The sequence below is a fragment of the Pipistrellus hanaki genome, assembly GCF_964339955.1.
Source record: "Pipistrellus hanaki genome assembly, chromosome: 7".
NCBI classification, from domain to species: Eukaryota; Metazoa; Chordata; class Mammalia; order Chiroptera; family Vespertilionidae; genus Pipistrellus; species Pipistrellus hanaki.
Window position 1 is genome coordinate 35,570,671 of NC_140509.1, and position 15,628 is coordinate 35,586,298.

Genomic DNA, 15,628 nt, shown 5'->3' on the forward strand with positions numbered 1-15,628 from the left:
AGGGATAAGGTTTTAGTACAGTATGTCTGAATATCAGATGGAGAGGAGAATAAAAATAACAGCAAGTCAGCCATATAAGTTTGATTCAATTTCATTCTTTACCCCCACCTTTTTATATTATGAGCAATGTATGACATTATGATAGCTATTCAGGGTAAAAAAGGCTAATTAAAACTATAACCTGATAAGACTAGCATACTAATCTGATTTAGGGTAAATTCAGCTAAAAAGAAAGGTGAATAATGAAATAAAAATTAACCCTGTTTCCATTATATATTTCCTAGGGGACCTAAAGTATCACACAAACAACGAGTCACAGTTTTTAACTTTTATTAGTAAAGGTTCTGAGTACAAATAACAAATTTCACTTGACATTTAGAAATGATTTATTCTCTATGGTTTGTTCATAAAGAAAAACCTGTACATTTTAATCTCCAATTTTATTGCTTCAGACCATAATGCTTCTAAGTCTATGACTTAATTTTAGGTTTAAATTTAATAATTGTCTTGTTGCATCTGGTTAAAGAGCCTTGAAAACACCAGGTAGAGAAAAGTAAGAGAGTAATTAAAATGACCTGAATATAAAACTTTACCAAAATGCTTTTCAAAAAGCTTGTAAGACAAAAAGTAACCTAAATATTAGAATACTTTTGGCAGAAAAAAAAGCAGTTATGAACAAAATTAATATTACAATATTTTATCAAGAACTGCATTATAGTAGTGTGGTTCACATATATTAGACTACACTAAATGTATATCAGATATAAAAATGTATTTATTAAAACATTTTAAAAATACAGTTTTAGTACTTTTGGGAGATTCAATTCCCACTAAATGACAGGAATACAATTTAAAAGACAGCTGGTATATCTTTTAATTAGAGATTTAACCAGGTAAGTTGTGTCAAATAGTTATGAAATTATATTCAATAATAAGCATTTATAAAACAGTAACACTTGCACTCTCATCAGTATGTATGCTTGGCATTAGAAATCATACTGGATGAAAAAAACACAAAACCTCACTTTAGAATTAAAGTGCCAAATCTATATTTTTTTACTCTTCCTTCAACACACTATTTCTATCACTTTCCATTTTAAGTGTTAACAGAAAACTCTCCTTGGTTGGTAATGTATGTATTACTTCTTAAAGACCAACCATACCCAGCATAATCCAAGGTCATAAAATCCTTTGTAGATAAAGTGAGCTACAAAGAGCAAAAGACTAATTAATGCAAATGCATTTCAACAGTAAAACATCCACCCTACACTGCAAGTCAGAAATCCCATTTCTAAAACACTTTAACTGCAATAGTGTTACACTACCATTGTCTATTTGATTTGACCGTAAGTTCAAATCTTAATAATATATATTTTTAAATTTCCAAGTTATGTTACTTTGGAAACATAATTGAGTTGAAAATCTTTCTATATTGAAATGAAATCTCAGATTCAAATAATGTAGGAGAACAAGAAGAGGAATTACTGTTTACACTGGGAGGAGAATTAATTGTCCCTGCAAACAAACGTCATCTGAATTGAACCTAATGTTAGCACAGTTATAGGTAAGTGATTTATGGGACTTATAATTGGGAAATGAATAGTGCTTAACTCCGTTTCCTTCCAAAGGAATGGGAAATCCCAATGTTGTGACAGCTTCCACTTAAAAGTAGCTCAGACTTGCCATGCAAGAAAGGGACCTGCAAGAAAGGGACCTGCACCCTATCCAGTAAAGACAAAGCTCCCAAGTAGCATCTGTTCTTCACCACCTGGGAGTCAGCACTTCCCAACAGAGTCCCTCATCCTTAATTTATATCCAACAATCAACAGGGAGGCTATTCTTTGTTATATCCTCACTGAGCTAAGTACAAATAAATAAATAGGGATTAAAAATAGAAAATAAACTCCAATGGAGCTATACTTCCCAAAGAGCTGATTTAAGAGGTAGAAGCTATATGTAAATAAAGTAAAAACAAAGATATATATCTCTATTTTTCTTTTTGTTTCATTAAAAGACCCTCCTTCATACTTGGCAAACTAGCTAAGTGGTGTGATATACTCTACTTATTTTGATTTGCACTGTATTTATCTATTAAAATCACTCCTTAGTAAGGACTTTTCAAATTAAAAAGTCTAAATGTTTTTAACATATATTACCAAAATATTGTATTTAAAATGGAGGGTGGGGAGGAGTGTATACCATAGTCACTCATCTCAGTGCTACTTCTTCAATTTCATCTTCTATAGAATCAACTGGCTTATGGTTTGCCTTTTTTAATCTGTGCCTGTTTGGATTAAAACCTCTTCGTTCTCGGAGGAAAAAGTCGTCTTCATCATGTCCTCTACCCCTGCTGCTTTTGTCCCCAGGGAGAGTATTTAGAGGGTCAGAGTCTCCCTTGGCAGCCAGGGAATTCCAGTCATTGCTTTTAGAGGACTCTGCGCTGCTGGCACTGGTACCAAATAGCTGTTCCATCAGATTGGCTTTCTTCTCTTTTCTTGTGGTTAAACCTGCATGGTCTTTACTACTAAGTTTCTCTATATAGTTTCTTTGGAAATCCAAAAGGCTACTTTTTTGGTCAAGTGGGCTGGACTTCCTTGTGTTTGCAAATGAAGGCACGTAGCTGCCAAATGCAAGTTCATTTGGAGAGAGTGGGCTTCTGATACTTCTTGGAGTCTGGCCCTCTTCTTTTGAAGTTAAAACACTGGTATCTTGTAAGTGATGCCCATTAAATAATCTCTCTGAGGAGTCAGAGAACATGTATGATTTGGGGCTTCTCTTTGGGGAGTGTAATTTAGATTCTAAATCAGGTAGCAACGGCAGAGCAGGATATTTTAGATTCAGAGACTCTTGTTCTCTGCTGATTTCCTTCAGTTTAGCAAGTAGCAGTTCTCTCTTCAGTCTGTCTTCTTCCTCTTCAATATTTTGAATTTGGTATATTTCCACTTGGTATGTTCCAGTTTCGAATGCTGGTTTTTCTTCTCTCTCCAGCATAGATGCCTTTTCCTTTTTAGCAAGTTCTTCTTTTTCCCATTCTGTATGAAATAAAATTTTAAAACTGATATTTATAACAATCAATATTTTTAAACATAAAACTTCAACTCTCATCTTTGACAAAACAACAGTCTTATTTAATTTGGGCATTATCGGTATAGTGGGGATGGATGGGGAAGGCTTATCTTAAACTTAAAAATGAATGGAACCTATGGATGTCATATCCTGAGACAGACACATCATGTATGTAATATTCTGACAGAAGATGCATTAACCTGAATCTAATTAAGAGAAAGCTTCAGATAAACCACAAATGAACATTCTATTTTTTAAAAAATGGGTCTGTATTCATCAGTAATATCAATCTCACAAAATATTTTTTAAAATGCTATGAAGGACAATACTGTGTCAGCTGATAAAACTAATGTAGACAGCAGATTAGAGAAATGGGTTGTATCAAAGTAAAATTTACTGAGGTTGAAAACTATACTGGAATTAAATGATACTAAGAGAATGTCCTTATTTTGGAGAAAATATACTTGTATGTTAGGTCTACAACTTAAAACAGTTCTTTAGCTATTGCTACTTTGCTATAATTTTGAAATGACTTCCAGGTAAAGAAATAAAAACTATTAACATATGTAAGAATACTATGCATTTGGTAATTTTAGTGAATGGGAAAAATGTAAGTAAAAAAGGTCAAAAAAAGTGACAGTCTGTTACTTTATTCCTTCTCCTAGTACCTAGAAAGCATTGAACAGAACACCTTTTCCTAGTACCTAGAAAGCATTGAACAGAACACCTAATTGTCTATTCTACAGTTTAACATATGAAAGCATCTTCCTTTCTGGATTAGCGAATAGTAATGTAAATATAGCTTCTATTCAACTGTTACATTGTTTTAAATCCATATACTAATTTAAGTAACAATTACCAGTAGTCACAATTTTATGTTCCATTAACTTTGAGAGAGAATAAAAGGATTTCTCTTTAAGCAGCTACTATATAATAAAATACAATCAAAGGATTAGCCTCCTCTATACCTTTAAGCCCTTTTATCCAGACAGAAATAAATTTTATTCCTGAACTTCATGTATAGTATCTGAAACCATGCAATTTGGTTCACTAAAGTGCCACACTACTGGTAGAACATTAACTTATTAAAATCAATGAGAAATAATATAGTAATATATTCATGACCTCACAATTCATTAATTTTAATGATTAGGCTAGTCTACACACTAAAGAGTTTCAAGGTCAAGACAATAAAGTGGGTTGTACTTCAGTCATATCTTAATCAAACTTTAATTAATATACAAATAAATTTTTCCCTTCACCTGAATTTTTGAAGGTAACTTTGTCATTATTCCCTACCACTGTTATCAATCTTTTCTTGGTCTGTATGTCCAATTCACTCTTCAGCTGGAAGACATTAGGGGATGTTAACCCTTTCCCAAGGGATGCTGACTCATCACTTGCTTAAACAAACTCACCATCCTCCAGATTCTCAACCTCTTGTTCTACAACATGGCTTCTTTGATCTTTAACAAAATTTTCTTCTTTTCTCTCAACTGGGTTTAGAATCCCTGCTTCTTCATGCTCATCTCTCTCTTGAGATTTCAGGTCCTATTATACATTGTTTGAAAAAGAAAAAAAAAGAAGTTAAATATGGTAGATTTATCTCCCATTAAGCATGATTCCAACTGAGAAATTAAAACAAGTTTTTCAGTAAGTCAGAAGTAACATATTTTGAAAGATGCTTCAAAAGCTCACAGGTTTATTTCTTTAAGAAGCATTTTTTAAGTTATATCAAAACCAATCCTATATAATAAAAGGCTAATATGCAAATTGTCCCTTTGGAAGTTTGACTGACCGGGACTTCAACTGCTCACTATGAAGAGGACTACACTCTTTAAGATGGAAGAGCACTAAGACAGAGGATGGAATAAAGCTGTCTACCTATTCTGGACCACCCACTGACCTTCCGTCTATTACAAGAAAAAGAAACGTATATTTTTGTCTGAGCCATTGTATTCTGGGTCTTTTTCTAAAAGCAACTTGGCCCGTACTTTAACTCCCATTTGCTGAGGCCCTTTAAAAGTGGCAGGATCAGTCTTAAGAGCTTCATAAACTTATTAGTTATTACCACAACCCTAAAAGGTAACACACACCTACTGTTTAAATTAGGAAATTGCAATTCCAAGAAGCCATGTCAATGCAAATGTCAGAACCAGAATTTAACTAAAAAAGCAGTGTTAACTCCAAAGCTATCTCCCCTTTTCACTATATCAAATTGCTGTTCCTGCAATGGAATCTTCTAACCACCAAATATTTTTATTCTCCTGAAGTTAAGAATTATGCCCTGATTTGGCTCAGCGGATAGAGGGCTGGCCTGTAGACAAAAGGGTCCCGGGTTCGATTCCAGTCAAGAGCACCTGCCCAGGTTGCAGGCTCGATCCCCAGTAGGGGGCATGCAGGAGGCAGCCAATCAATGATTCTCTTCATTGGTGTTTCTATATCTCTCTCCTTCCCTCTCTGAAATCAATAAAAATATTAAAAAAGAATTTGTTATTTCATATTTTACCCTTTTGAAAAGAAAAATTAACAGAGCAGATAGAGCTAACCTGTCTTGTAAAATAAAAAATTATAGATTATACATAGGAACAAAGTCCATTCTTTCAAGAAGAGATCTCAGGGTCACATGGGAAAACTTACAAAAGGCCCAAAAATATAGGATTCTGTAGAATATGATGGCTCTCTGCTACACGTTTCCTTTGGATTTCAAAGTAAACACAAAAGAGAAAAACCTCTTAGAGAAAAGTATAATACCTTCTGGTATTCAGAACGAAAGTCCTGTGAAATAAAGATCTGACACAGACCCACGGAATGTCACTCTAATTTGAATGGTAAAAAGTCAGATTGATGGCAATTACTTTGCTCAGCTTTCATCTAACTTGCAACATTCTATTACATAGAAGTCAAGTTCTAACAAATAATCTTAAAGCTAGTATAATTTGCCTTTAAACATAAAAACAAGGATTTTGAGGGACTACTTCGGCACACACAAGTAAGACACTTAGTAAATTTTTCTTCCCTTCTACTTCCAACACACATGATAGAATCAACCTTTCTGAAGCATCTGAAGAGTCAGTCCACAACAATTTAATAAAATATACAGATGTGATCTGTCTTTTTGAAAGGCTAGTTGCATATTTACAGATGTAGCATTAGTGTCACTGCTGAAATTTAAAATGTTTGGTTTTGTGTTGTAGAAATAACTTCAAACCCTGAATTGGGTACCCAATCATCCTGCTGAACTCACCAAAGTAAGAAGTTCAGGTTCCCATTTGTTTTCATAACACATAACTCTCGGTGGTATATTAGGAAATTCATCCAGCGTGAAGTCTTCACTGGTTTGCACTCCTTTTGTACACTGGTATGTAAAATCACTCTGGCATGCAGCTTGAAACACCAGGAAAATTATTAAAATGTTTTTTCTAATTGTTTTTTTCTAATTGTATTAAATAGTACTAAGATATATGGAATTCAGCTTGTATGTATATTTACCATCTAAATGTGATAATACATATTTTGCTTAGCTTCAAGACTACTCACGTTAATATTTTTGTTTCTAGGACTTACTGGCAATTACATAATTTGAGAACAGGTAAATCTGACAGGTAAATCCTATTAAGAATTTACAAAATTTAACTTATTATAATTTACAGAAGAGGGAAATTATAACAAAATATTTAGGAATGAAATGACTGCTTTAAAATAGTCTGGGGGAAAGTATTACAATTAGTAAAATGTATAACTATTAAAGTTAAGTGATATAAAGGTTCATTTAATATCAAATCAGTAAAACATAGCTGTTAAAATTAGGTGATACACTATAATATTTGGTTTGGGGTATGCTTATAAAGAAAATTTAACTTGTGAACTCAAAAAACTTAAGGAAGTTGAATTTCTGAAAACTATTTAATATTAAACTAGTCAGTAGTTTAAAGGAAACTTATTAAATTTTATTTCAATGAAGTTCTTTCCCCTTTGCCTTCCTTTTATTTCATAATTTATTTTGTTATTAGAAATAGCTACCACATGTTTTTCAACAATAATAGCTACTATACCATTTTTTCTTGATATATGTTCTTTTTCTTTCTTTAGAGTAGACTTTGGTAGACGATTAGAATATATGTTTTTTATATCCAGTTCTCTCTCCTTTTCCTGAAAACAAATCCAATACGATTAAGGACACAGAGTCTCAGTTTAAAACAAAAATCCTCAAGTTGTCAATTGGTACTTCACTTACCAATTGGAATATCTAGTTCAGCTTCCCTTTAGAACTACCTAACTATAGGAAGGAATGTCTCTAGGACCTTCAGGTTAGGGTAGACCAATAATTCTCCCTACAAAATCTAATATGTATAACAGTTTTTAAAAAATGAGAGAAAATAAGGCAAAATTACCTAAACTGTCTTCCAAGTTCAGCAATAGAGACAAAGAATTTAGTTATAGTGTTTCTCAAATGTGAGTCATAAATTATTAAGTGAAAAATTAGTAGATCTTTTTGTAAAAAAAAAAAAAAGTATTCTTGTTAATTTGGGGACTACAGCCTTCTCTGGTAATTTGATTAAAAGAGTAAAAATTCTATGCAAGGTAATGTCTAAACACTACGTTTTGCACAACATTTCAACCCATCAATGAACTCAAGAGAGAATGAAAAGAATACCTGTTTTAACAAAGTAATTTGAATATTTCCTCTAAAAACTATGAAAATGAAGGCATTATTTAAAATAACTTTAAAAAGAATTAAGCATAGTGTTATCTGAGGAAGAATACTGAATTATTCAAACATGTGACAGAAAAACTCTAGTTTCCATAATTTTCTTCCAGGATTTTATAACTTAAATACATTATATCATTACTGTATTCAATGTTTCATTTTTGACATATATTTTTATTGATTTCAGAGACAGAGAGACAAACATCAATGATGAGGACTGGCTGCCTGCATCTGGGGCCTGTGTCCCAACCAGGGATCGAACCAAAACTTCCTGGTTCATGGGTCAATACTCAACCACTGAGCCACGCAACAAACCTTTTCTTTATAAATAAAGATGATATTGGAATTTTCTAAGTTATAATACTGTACCACTGTATAAAATATTAAGTTTTCATCTAATAAATATTATAATGATTTAAAATAAAATGCTTACCTTTAACTTATGATGCAGTTGTTGTAGCTCCTTTTGAAGAACTTTATTTTCATCATGAGCATTATATGCCCTTTTCTTTTCAGCAAGCAACTGTCGTTGGAAACTGTTACTACTCAGTTCAAGGTTTTTTGATAGTTCCTATGATATGCGTACACATAAAAAAGTGTTTAAAAATAATTCAGCAATAAAACAATGCACTTAGCATCAAAGTGATTTTTTTTTAGCAGTACTGTACATGACATGGAAACGAATCTGAGATTCGTGTTCATAAACAAAATAAGCTATAAAATAGACTGACCAACATTTTAATACTTAGCTATTGTTCCTCTCTTTGTTTTTCACAATGATTTATAAGTAATTTCTTATTTGTCTGAAGCATACATGAAGAGTGATTTAAGTTGGGAGCAAAAGAAAGTTAAAGGATGTGATAAGAAACCCAGGCTTTTGAGAATCATTGGGCAAATGGATACAAAGACACTAATTACACATCATTATTCAAGGTGCAGAGATTACCTTGTAAAATATTTTTAAGTAAAAACAATGGGCAGTTCCATAGTCTCCATGTTTCATGAAGTTTGTGAAAGAATTTAGGTTAAATATTTTCTTTTAGGTAATGTCAGCATCATGGTGGGCTTGAGTCATTCCATTTTTCTCTCCCCTTTGACTTACAACTAATCAGAAATCCATAATGGAACAAAAATGCCTTCTGCACAGCACACCAGGAAACTCAAGAGATCCCACATGTACACCCAAAAGGGGGTGGATTGGGTCTCAGAAGGCTGCAGAGCCCGGAGAGGGGCAGCAGAGATAGGCCAGCGTAACCTTGCTGGCAGAGGAGGTGAAGGGTGAAGGTAGTGAAGAGAAAGGTCTGCCCTACTGTGCATGCTGCAGCTGGAGGAGCCCATTGCTCTCTCTCAAAAGAGACCAGAGTCTGGGCATATAATGACAATGCCCAGATGGAGATACAAGTATGAGTAAGACAAACTCATCAAACTTGAAAACTGGCCCTGACCAGCTTGAGGGAGACAAGTAATCGATGTATCTCTCTCACATAGATGTTTCTTTTTCTCTCTTTCTTGCCCTCTCTTTCTCTCTCTCCCCACTCCCCCTCCCCTTCCACTCTTTAAAAATTCAATGGGGAGGAAATATCCTTGGTTGAAGATTAAAAAGGAAAGGGAGAAGGCAGACAGAGTTGAAGGAATATGTTTCCTTCTGAAGGCCCCAGGATACTGGCAAAAGATCCACACACAGACCTCTGAGGATCCCTCTATATGGGCACACCTAAAGCCACACACACCTCCCCAATAGCTTTAAATTTTTTTTAATAAAAGAAAGGTTCCTAATTATGAACTGTTAGAATCAAAGTAAACAAAGGTGTTCACTATGTCAAATGCAGCAGCAGAGAGACTCTTCATCAGAAAGAATGAAAAACTATGGTAACAATATCACAAAAAGAAAATGACAATATTCCCAACTATTTTATCTTTGGGATGTTTTATGTAAACCTCATTGTAACGACAAAGCAAATACCTACACCAGAGATATGAAACATAAAAGGGGGAGGGAGGGAGTCTGAGCAAATCATGGAAAACCACCAAATTTACAAAAGTAGACAGAATCAAAATCAGAACTGTGATATCACTGATAATTCAAAATGATTGAATTGAAGAAATCCAACAAGCTACAAGAAAACTCAGGAAGGCAATACAATGACTTTGGGATAAAATTGATAGAAGAAATACTTTACCAAAGATACTGAAATTCTAAAAGAACCAAATAAATTCTGGAGCTAAAGAATGCAATAAAAGTTATGAAGAATGCATTACAAAGCACTAGAAATAGAGCAAATTAGATGGTAGAGCAAACTAAAATGATTAAACCCTATAAGAACTGTTAGACTGCATTAAAAGAGCCACCACAAAATTAATGGGTAAACCAAAAGAAGAGGAAAAATGGAGCAGAGACTTATTTAAAGACATAAAAGCTGAGAAATTCTCAAACCTGAGAAAGAATTGCACATTCAAGTCCATGAAGCTAATATGACACCATATTATCTCAACACGAAAAGACCTTCTCTAAGTCACATTATATTAAAACTGTCAAAAGTTAATGACAAAGTATTTTAAAGGCAACCAAGTGCAGGTGGTTAGAGGAGACCCAGTAACCTCCGAGAAAGCACATTAGGCTGTCAGTCAATTGCTAGCAGAAATGGTATAGGCCAAGAGAATGAAAAGACTTATTCAAAAGATTCAAAGACTAAAATTGCCAGCCAAGATACTCCATCTAGCAAAGTTACCTTTTGGATATGAAGGAGAAATAAGGCTTTGGCAAACAAAGGAGCTCTTCGAGTTGAAATGAGAAAAGAAAAAAGAAAGAAAAGAAAAAAACACACACAAAAAACGAAAGTACACAAAACTTTGATTAAGGTGACAGAATTAGAAGACTATAACTTTTTAAGAATAGTATACAAACAATTATAGCATAAAGTTTAACATAACTATTACAACTTGGTAACAAAATCACAACATAAAAAGATAATTTGTGCCGAAACCGGTTTGGCTCAGCGGTAGAGCGTCGGTCTGTGGACTGAAAGGTCCCGGGTTCGATTCTGATCAGGAGCATGTTTGCGGGCACATCCCCGGTAGGGGGTGTGCAAGAGGCAGCTGGTAGATGTTTCTCTCCCATCGAGGTTTCTGGCTCTCTATCTCTCTCCCTTCCTCTCTGTAAAAAATCAATAGAATAAAATAATAAAAATAAAAATAAAAAAGATAATTTGTAACATAAAAATACAAGAGGGTAGGATAAAAAGATGAAACATTTATAAGTGAATAAAAACAAGTTGCTATCAGCAGAAAAAGGGCTATTTTATCTTTGGGATGTTTTGTGTAAACCTCATTGTAACCACAAAGCAAATACCTAAACCAGAGATATGAAACATAAAAAAGGGGGGGAGACTGAGCAAATCATCATGGAAAACCACCAAACTTACAAAGGTAGACAGAATCAGATGGGAAAAAAGAAATAAAAAGACAAAATAACCACAAAGCAAAGGTAAAACGGTGATAGTAAATCTTTACATATCAATTATCAACTTAAATATAAATGTATTGAATTTATCAATCAAAAAGTACAGAGTGGATGGATAAGTAAAAAACAAGACCCTACTACATGCTGTCAACAGGAGTCTTATTTTAACTCTAAAAACACAGACTCAAGCGAAAGGATGGTATATGATGTTCCAAGCAAATGGAAAGACAGCAGCCATCCTTATATCAGACAAAGCAGATGTCAAGCCAAAAGGGTAACATGAGGTAAAGAAGATAATTATATAATGACAAAGGGGTCATTACATCAAGAAGATGTATCAATCAATCAAATATTGTATGTTCCAAATGCCTAAGCACTGACATATATTAAGCAAATAATAATGAATTTTAACAGAGAAAAAGACAATATAGTAATACTAGGGGACTTTAATACCCTACTGTCAGCAATGAATAGATTGGCCAGGCAGAAAATCAATAAGTAAATGTTGGCATTGAACCACACTTTAGAAACAACTGGACTTAAGAGATATAACTGAACATGCCATTCAACAGCAACAGAATATACATTCTCAAGTGCACATAAAACATCCTCCAGGAAAGGTCATATAATTAGACAAAACAAATCCAAGCATATTTAAGATTGAAATCATACCAACTATCTTTTCTGACCGAAATGGCAAGAAAATAAGAGAAAAATGAGAGGATCTACAAATAAATGAAAACTTAACAATACACTTTAGACAACCATTGAGTCAAAAAAAAAAAGGAAAGTAAAAATTTTCTCCAAAAAAAAAAAATTATCTTTAAACAAATACAAATGGAAATACAAGCCAAATCTAATGGCATGCAATAAAAGCAATTCTAAAAGGAAACTTTATAGCAATAAATTCATACTTAAGAATTTAGAAAAATCTTAAATAAACTAACTTTATTCCTTAATGGACTGGACAAAAAAAAAAAAATCCTAAAGTAGCACAAAGAAGGAAAAAATAAAGATATGGGAAATGTAGCAGAAATAAAGGGAGGAAGCCAAAATGAGAAGACAAACATGTCTCAAATGAAAGAATAGGACACAACTCCACAAAAAGAACTAAACAAAAAGGAGAAAAGCAATAGAGTTTTAAAACACTGGTGACAAGGATGCTCAAATAACTTAGGAAAAGAACAGATGAAGTTAGAAGAGATAAAAACCACAAAATAAATAATACAATAACAGAAATGAGAATATATTGGAGGAGAACAACAGCAGATTAGATGAAGCAGAGGACTGAATCAGCTATCTGTAACAAAGGTAGCAGAAAGCACCCAATCAGAATAGCAAAAATAAATAATAATGGGGGGCGGGGATGAGAATAGTTTAAGGAAACTTTGGGACATAAAGTATACCAACATTTGCATTACAGGGGTACCAGAAAGAGAAGAGAGAGCAAGGGATTGAAAACTTATTTGAAGAAATAATGACCAAAATTTCCCTAACCTGGCTAAGAAAATAGACATATAAGTCCAATAGGTTCAAAGAGGCCCACATGAAACGTAAGTAAAATGCCAAAGCAAAAATATTAAAAGTAGCAAGAGAAAAACATTTATTTACGTATAAGGAAATTCCCATAAGACTATCAGCAGATTTTTCAACACAAACTGCATATCAGAAGGTACTGGCATAACTAAGATTACTGTACTAGCAAGGCTATGACTTAGAACAGAAAGGGAGATGAAAAGTTTTCCAGACAAAAGGATAACGCAGTTCATCACTACTAAACCAGTATTAAGAGAAATGTTAAAGGAATTTCTTTAAGTACTTACGAAAGATAATATAGGAAAGAAAACAATTCTCACTGAAAAGGACACTTAGTAACTAGTAGAATAATCAACTACAAAGCTAATACAAAAGTTAAGAGGCAAAGTGGGAAGATCATGTGTAATGAGAACAACAAATTAAAGGACACACACAAAAGAAATTAAAAAATAATAAAAATATAAATGTAGAGGAGTTGAGTAAAACATGTAGTGATTTCAACTAATAATATACTGAAATAAACATGGCTTGGTAAATATGAAGCACATGATAACCGCAAACCAAAATCTATAAGAAATAAAGAGAAGGAATCCAAGCACAACAGTACAGAAAGTTATCAACATACAAGAGAATAAGAGAGGAAGGAGAATTACAAAAACAATCAGAAAACAGTGAACAAAATGGCAAAAGTACATACCTATCACAAATTACTTTAAATCTAAATGTTCCAACCAAAAGGGTGGTTAAATGGGTCAAAAAACAAGACCCATATTTATATTATCTGGTAGAGACCTACTTCAGATTGCAAGACACACCAAGACTGAAAATAAAGGGACTGAAATAGTTCATGCAAATAAAAGTGAAAAAAAAAAAGCTGAGGTAGCAATACTTGTATTAGACAAAATAGACTTTAAAACAAGGACTGTTCAAACAGATAAAGATGGGCATCTCATAATGATAAAGGGACCATTTCAACAAGAGGATATAACTCTTGTAACATCTACACACCCAACATAGGCGCACCTAAATACAGGGTGTTCCAAAATATGTATACATACTTAGAATAATTATTATTTTAATGGGTTAAATCCAATTTCGCTATCAACTGTTAAATGTCTACACAATTTTGGGGGACACCCTGTATATAAAGCAAATATTGAAGGACATAAGGGAGAGATCAACATTAATAGTCACAGTAGGGGACTTGAACACCCCACTGATTTCAATGGGTAGATTATCTAGACAGAAAATCAACAACAAAAAGTCATCTTAAATGACACATTTGGCCATATGGACTTAATTGATACTTTTAAACATTTCACCCCAAAGTAGCAGAATATTCATTCTTTTCAGGTGCATTTTCAAGAATAGAACACAAGTTGGGCCACAAAACAAGTGTCATTATTTAAGAAGATTTAAATCATATTAAACATCTTCCCTAATCATAATTGTATTAAACTAAAAATCAAGTATAAGGAGAAAACTGAAAAACACACAAAATATATGGGACTGAAAAACATGATACTAAACAATGAATGGTTTAGTAATGAGATCAAGGAAGAACTAAAAATATCTTGAGACAAATGAAAATGAAAACATTTGTAAAGGACATAGCTAAAATAGTTCTAAGAAGGAAATATACAGCAATACACATCTACCTCAAGAAACAAAAATCTCAAACAATCTAACCCTACGCCTAAAGGAATTAGAAAAAGAACAAACTTTGCCCAAAATGAGTAGAAGGAAATAATAAAAATCAGAATGGAAATATCAAAATAGAGTAAAAAAAAAAAAAAATCAAGAAAACCTAGTATTGAGTCTTCCAAAACACAAATTTCACAAACTTTACCCAGATTAATCAAGAAAAAGTGAAGGGCCAAATAAAAAAATAATAAAATAGGAGAAGGGACAACTAATATCACAGAAATACAAAAGACTACAAGGAAATAAGAAACAATTATCTGCCAACAAATTTTACAACTTAGATCAAGTATGTCAAACTGCTTGACGTAGAGGAAATGAACAAATTTCTCAAAACATACAATGTTCCAAGGCTGAATCAGGTAATCTAAATAGACTAATAACTACTATCAAAACCAAATCCGTAATAAAGAAATCCCAACAAAGAAAGCCCTGGACCAGATGGCTTTACAGGAGAATTTTTCCAATGGTTCAAAGGGAAATGAATACCTATCCTTCTCAAATTATTCTAAAAAACTGAAGATGAGGGAAGGCTTCCAAACTCATTTTATGAGGCCAGAATTAACCTTATACCAAAACCACAAAAAAGAAAATTATAGGTCAATATTCCTGATGAACATGGATGCAAATATCCTCAACAAAATATTAGCAACCCAAATTCAGCAATACATTAAAAAAAAAATCATACACCTAGATGAAGTGAGATTTATTCCCAGGATGCAAGACTGATTCACTATCTTCAAATCAATTAATGTATTGCACTACATAAACAAACTGAAGCCTAAAAATTATATGATATTAATAGATGTAGAAAAGGCAATTGACAAAATCTAATACCATTTATGATTTTTAAAAATACCCTCAGCCATGTATTAAATACATTGCAAACAGTTAATTTATTTACAGTTCTGACTTTCCCTTTCTCAGACAGCTCTCTCAGCAGGCATTATTCCTATACTTTTCCCTTACCTTTGTTTTCCAAACTGTGTGTTAATTCTGAGCAATTCTAAGTCCTAACTCAGGGCTTCTGTTTATTATGTATTTCTAGCAGGTAGTATCTATTATAATAAAAAGTAATATACTAATTAGTCCAGACGTTCTTCTGGACAAAGCCAGGGCTGCGAGGGAGGCCCAGGTTCCAGGTGCCTGCCAGC

At 33.2% G+C, this 15,628-nt stretch overlaps 1 protein-coding gene and 1 long non-coding RNA gene across 4 annotated transcripts in view; one reads left to right on the forward strand and one right to left on the reverse strand.

Moving 5' to 3' along the window:
* Positions 1–319: 319 nt before the first annotated feature.
* LCA5 (lebercilin LCA5) overlaps positions 320–15,628 on the reverse strand; it is a 35,232-nt gene continuing 19,923 nt past the window's right edge. For all 3 annotated transcript variants that reach the window (XM_084889488.1, XM_084889489.1, XM_084889490.1), the window contains exons 4-8: positions 8,211–8,348; positions 7,122–7,218; positions 6,314–6,453; positions 4,485–4,617; positions 320–3,032 (exon numbers count right to left, since the gene is read on the reverse strand). In XM_084889488.1, coding sequence (XP_084745614.1) covers positions 2,209–3,032; positions 4,485–4,617; positions 6,314–6,453; positions 7,122–7,218; positions 8,211–8,348 — 1,332 coding nt within the window. In that variant the 3' untranslated portion in view covers positions 320–2,208. The remainder of the gene's footprint in view (positions 3,033–4,484; positions 4,618–6,313; positions 6,454–7,121; positions 7,219–8,210; positions 8,349–15,628) is intronic.
* LOC311625338 lies at positions 6,360–8,131 on the forward strand. The gene is made up of 3 exons (XR_014795480.1): positions 6,360–6,427; positions 6,627–6,671; positions 7,971–8,131. It is a non-coding gene; the product is annotated as an uncharacterized lncRNA (long non-coding RNA).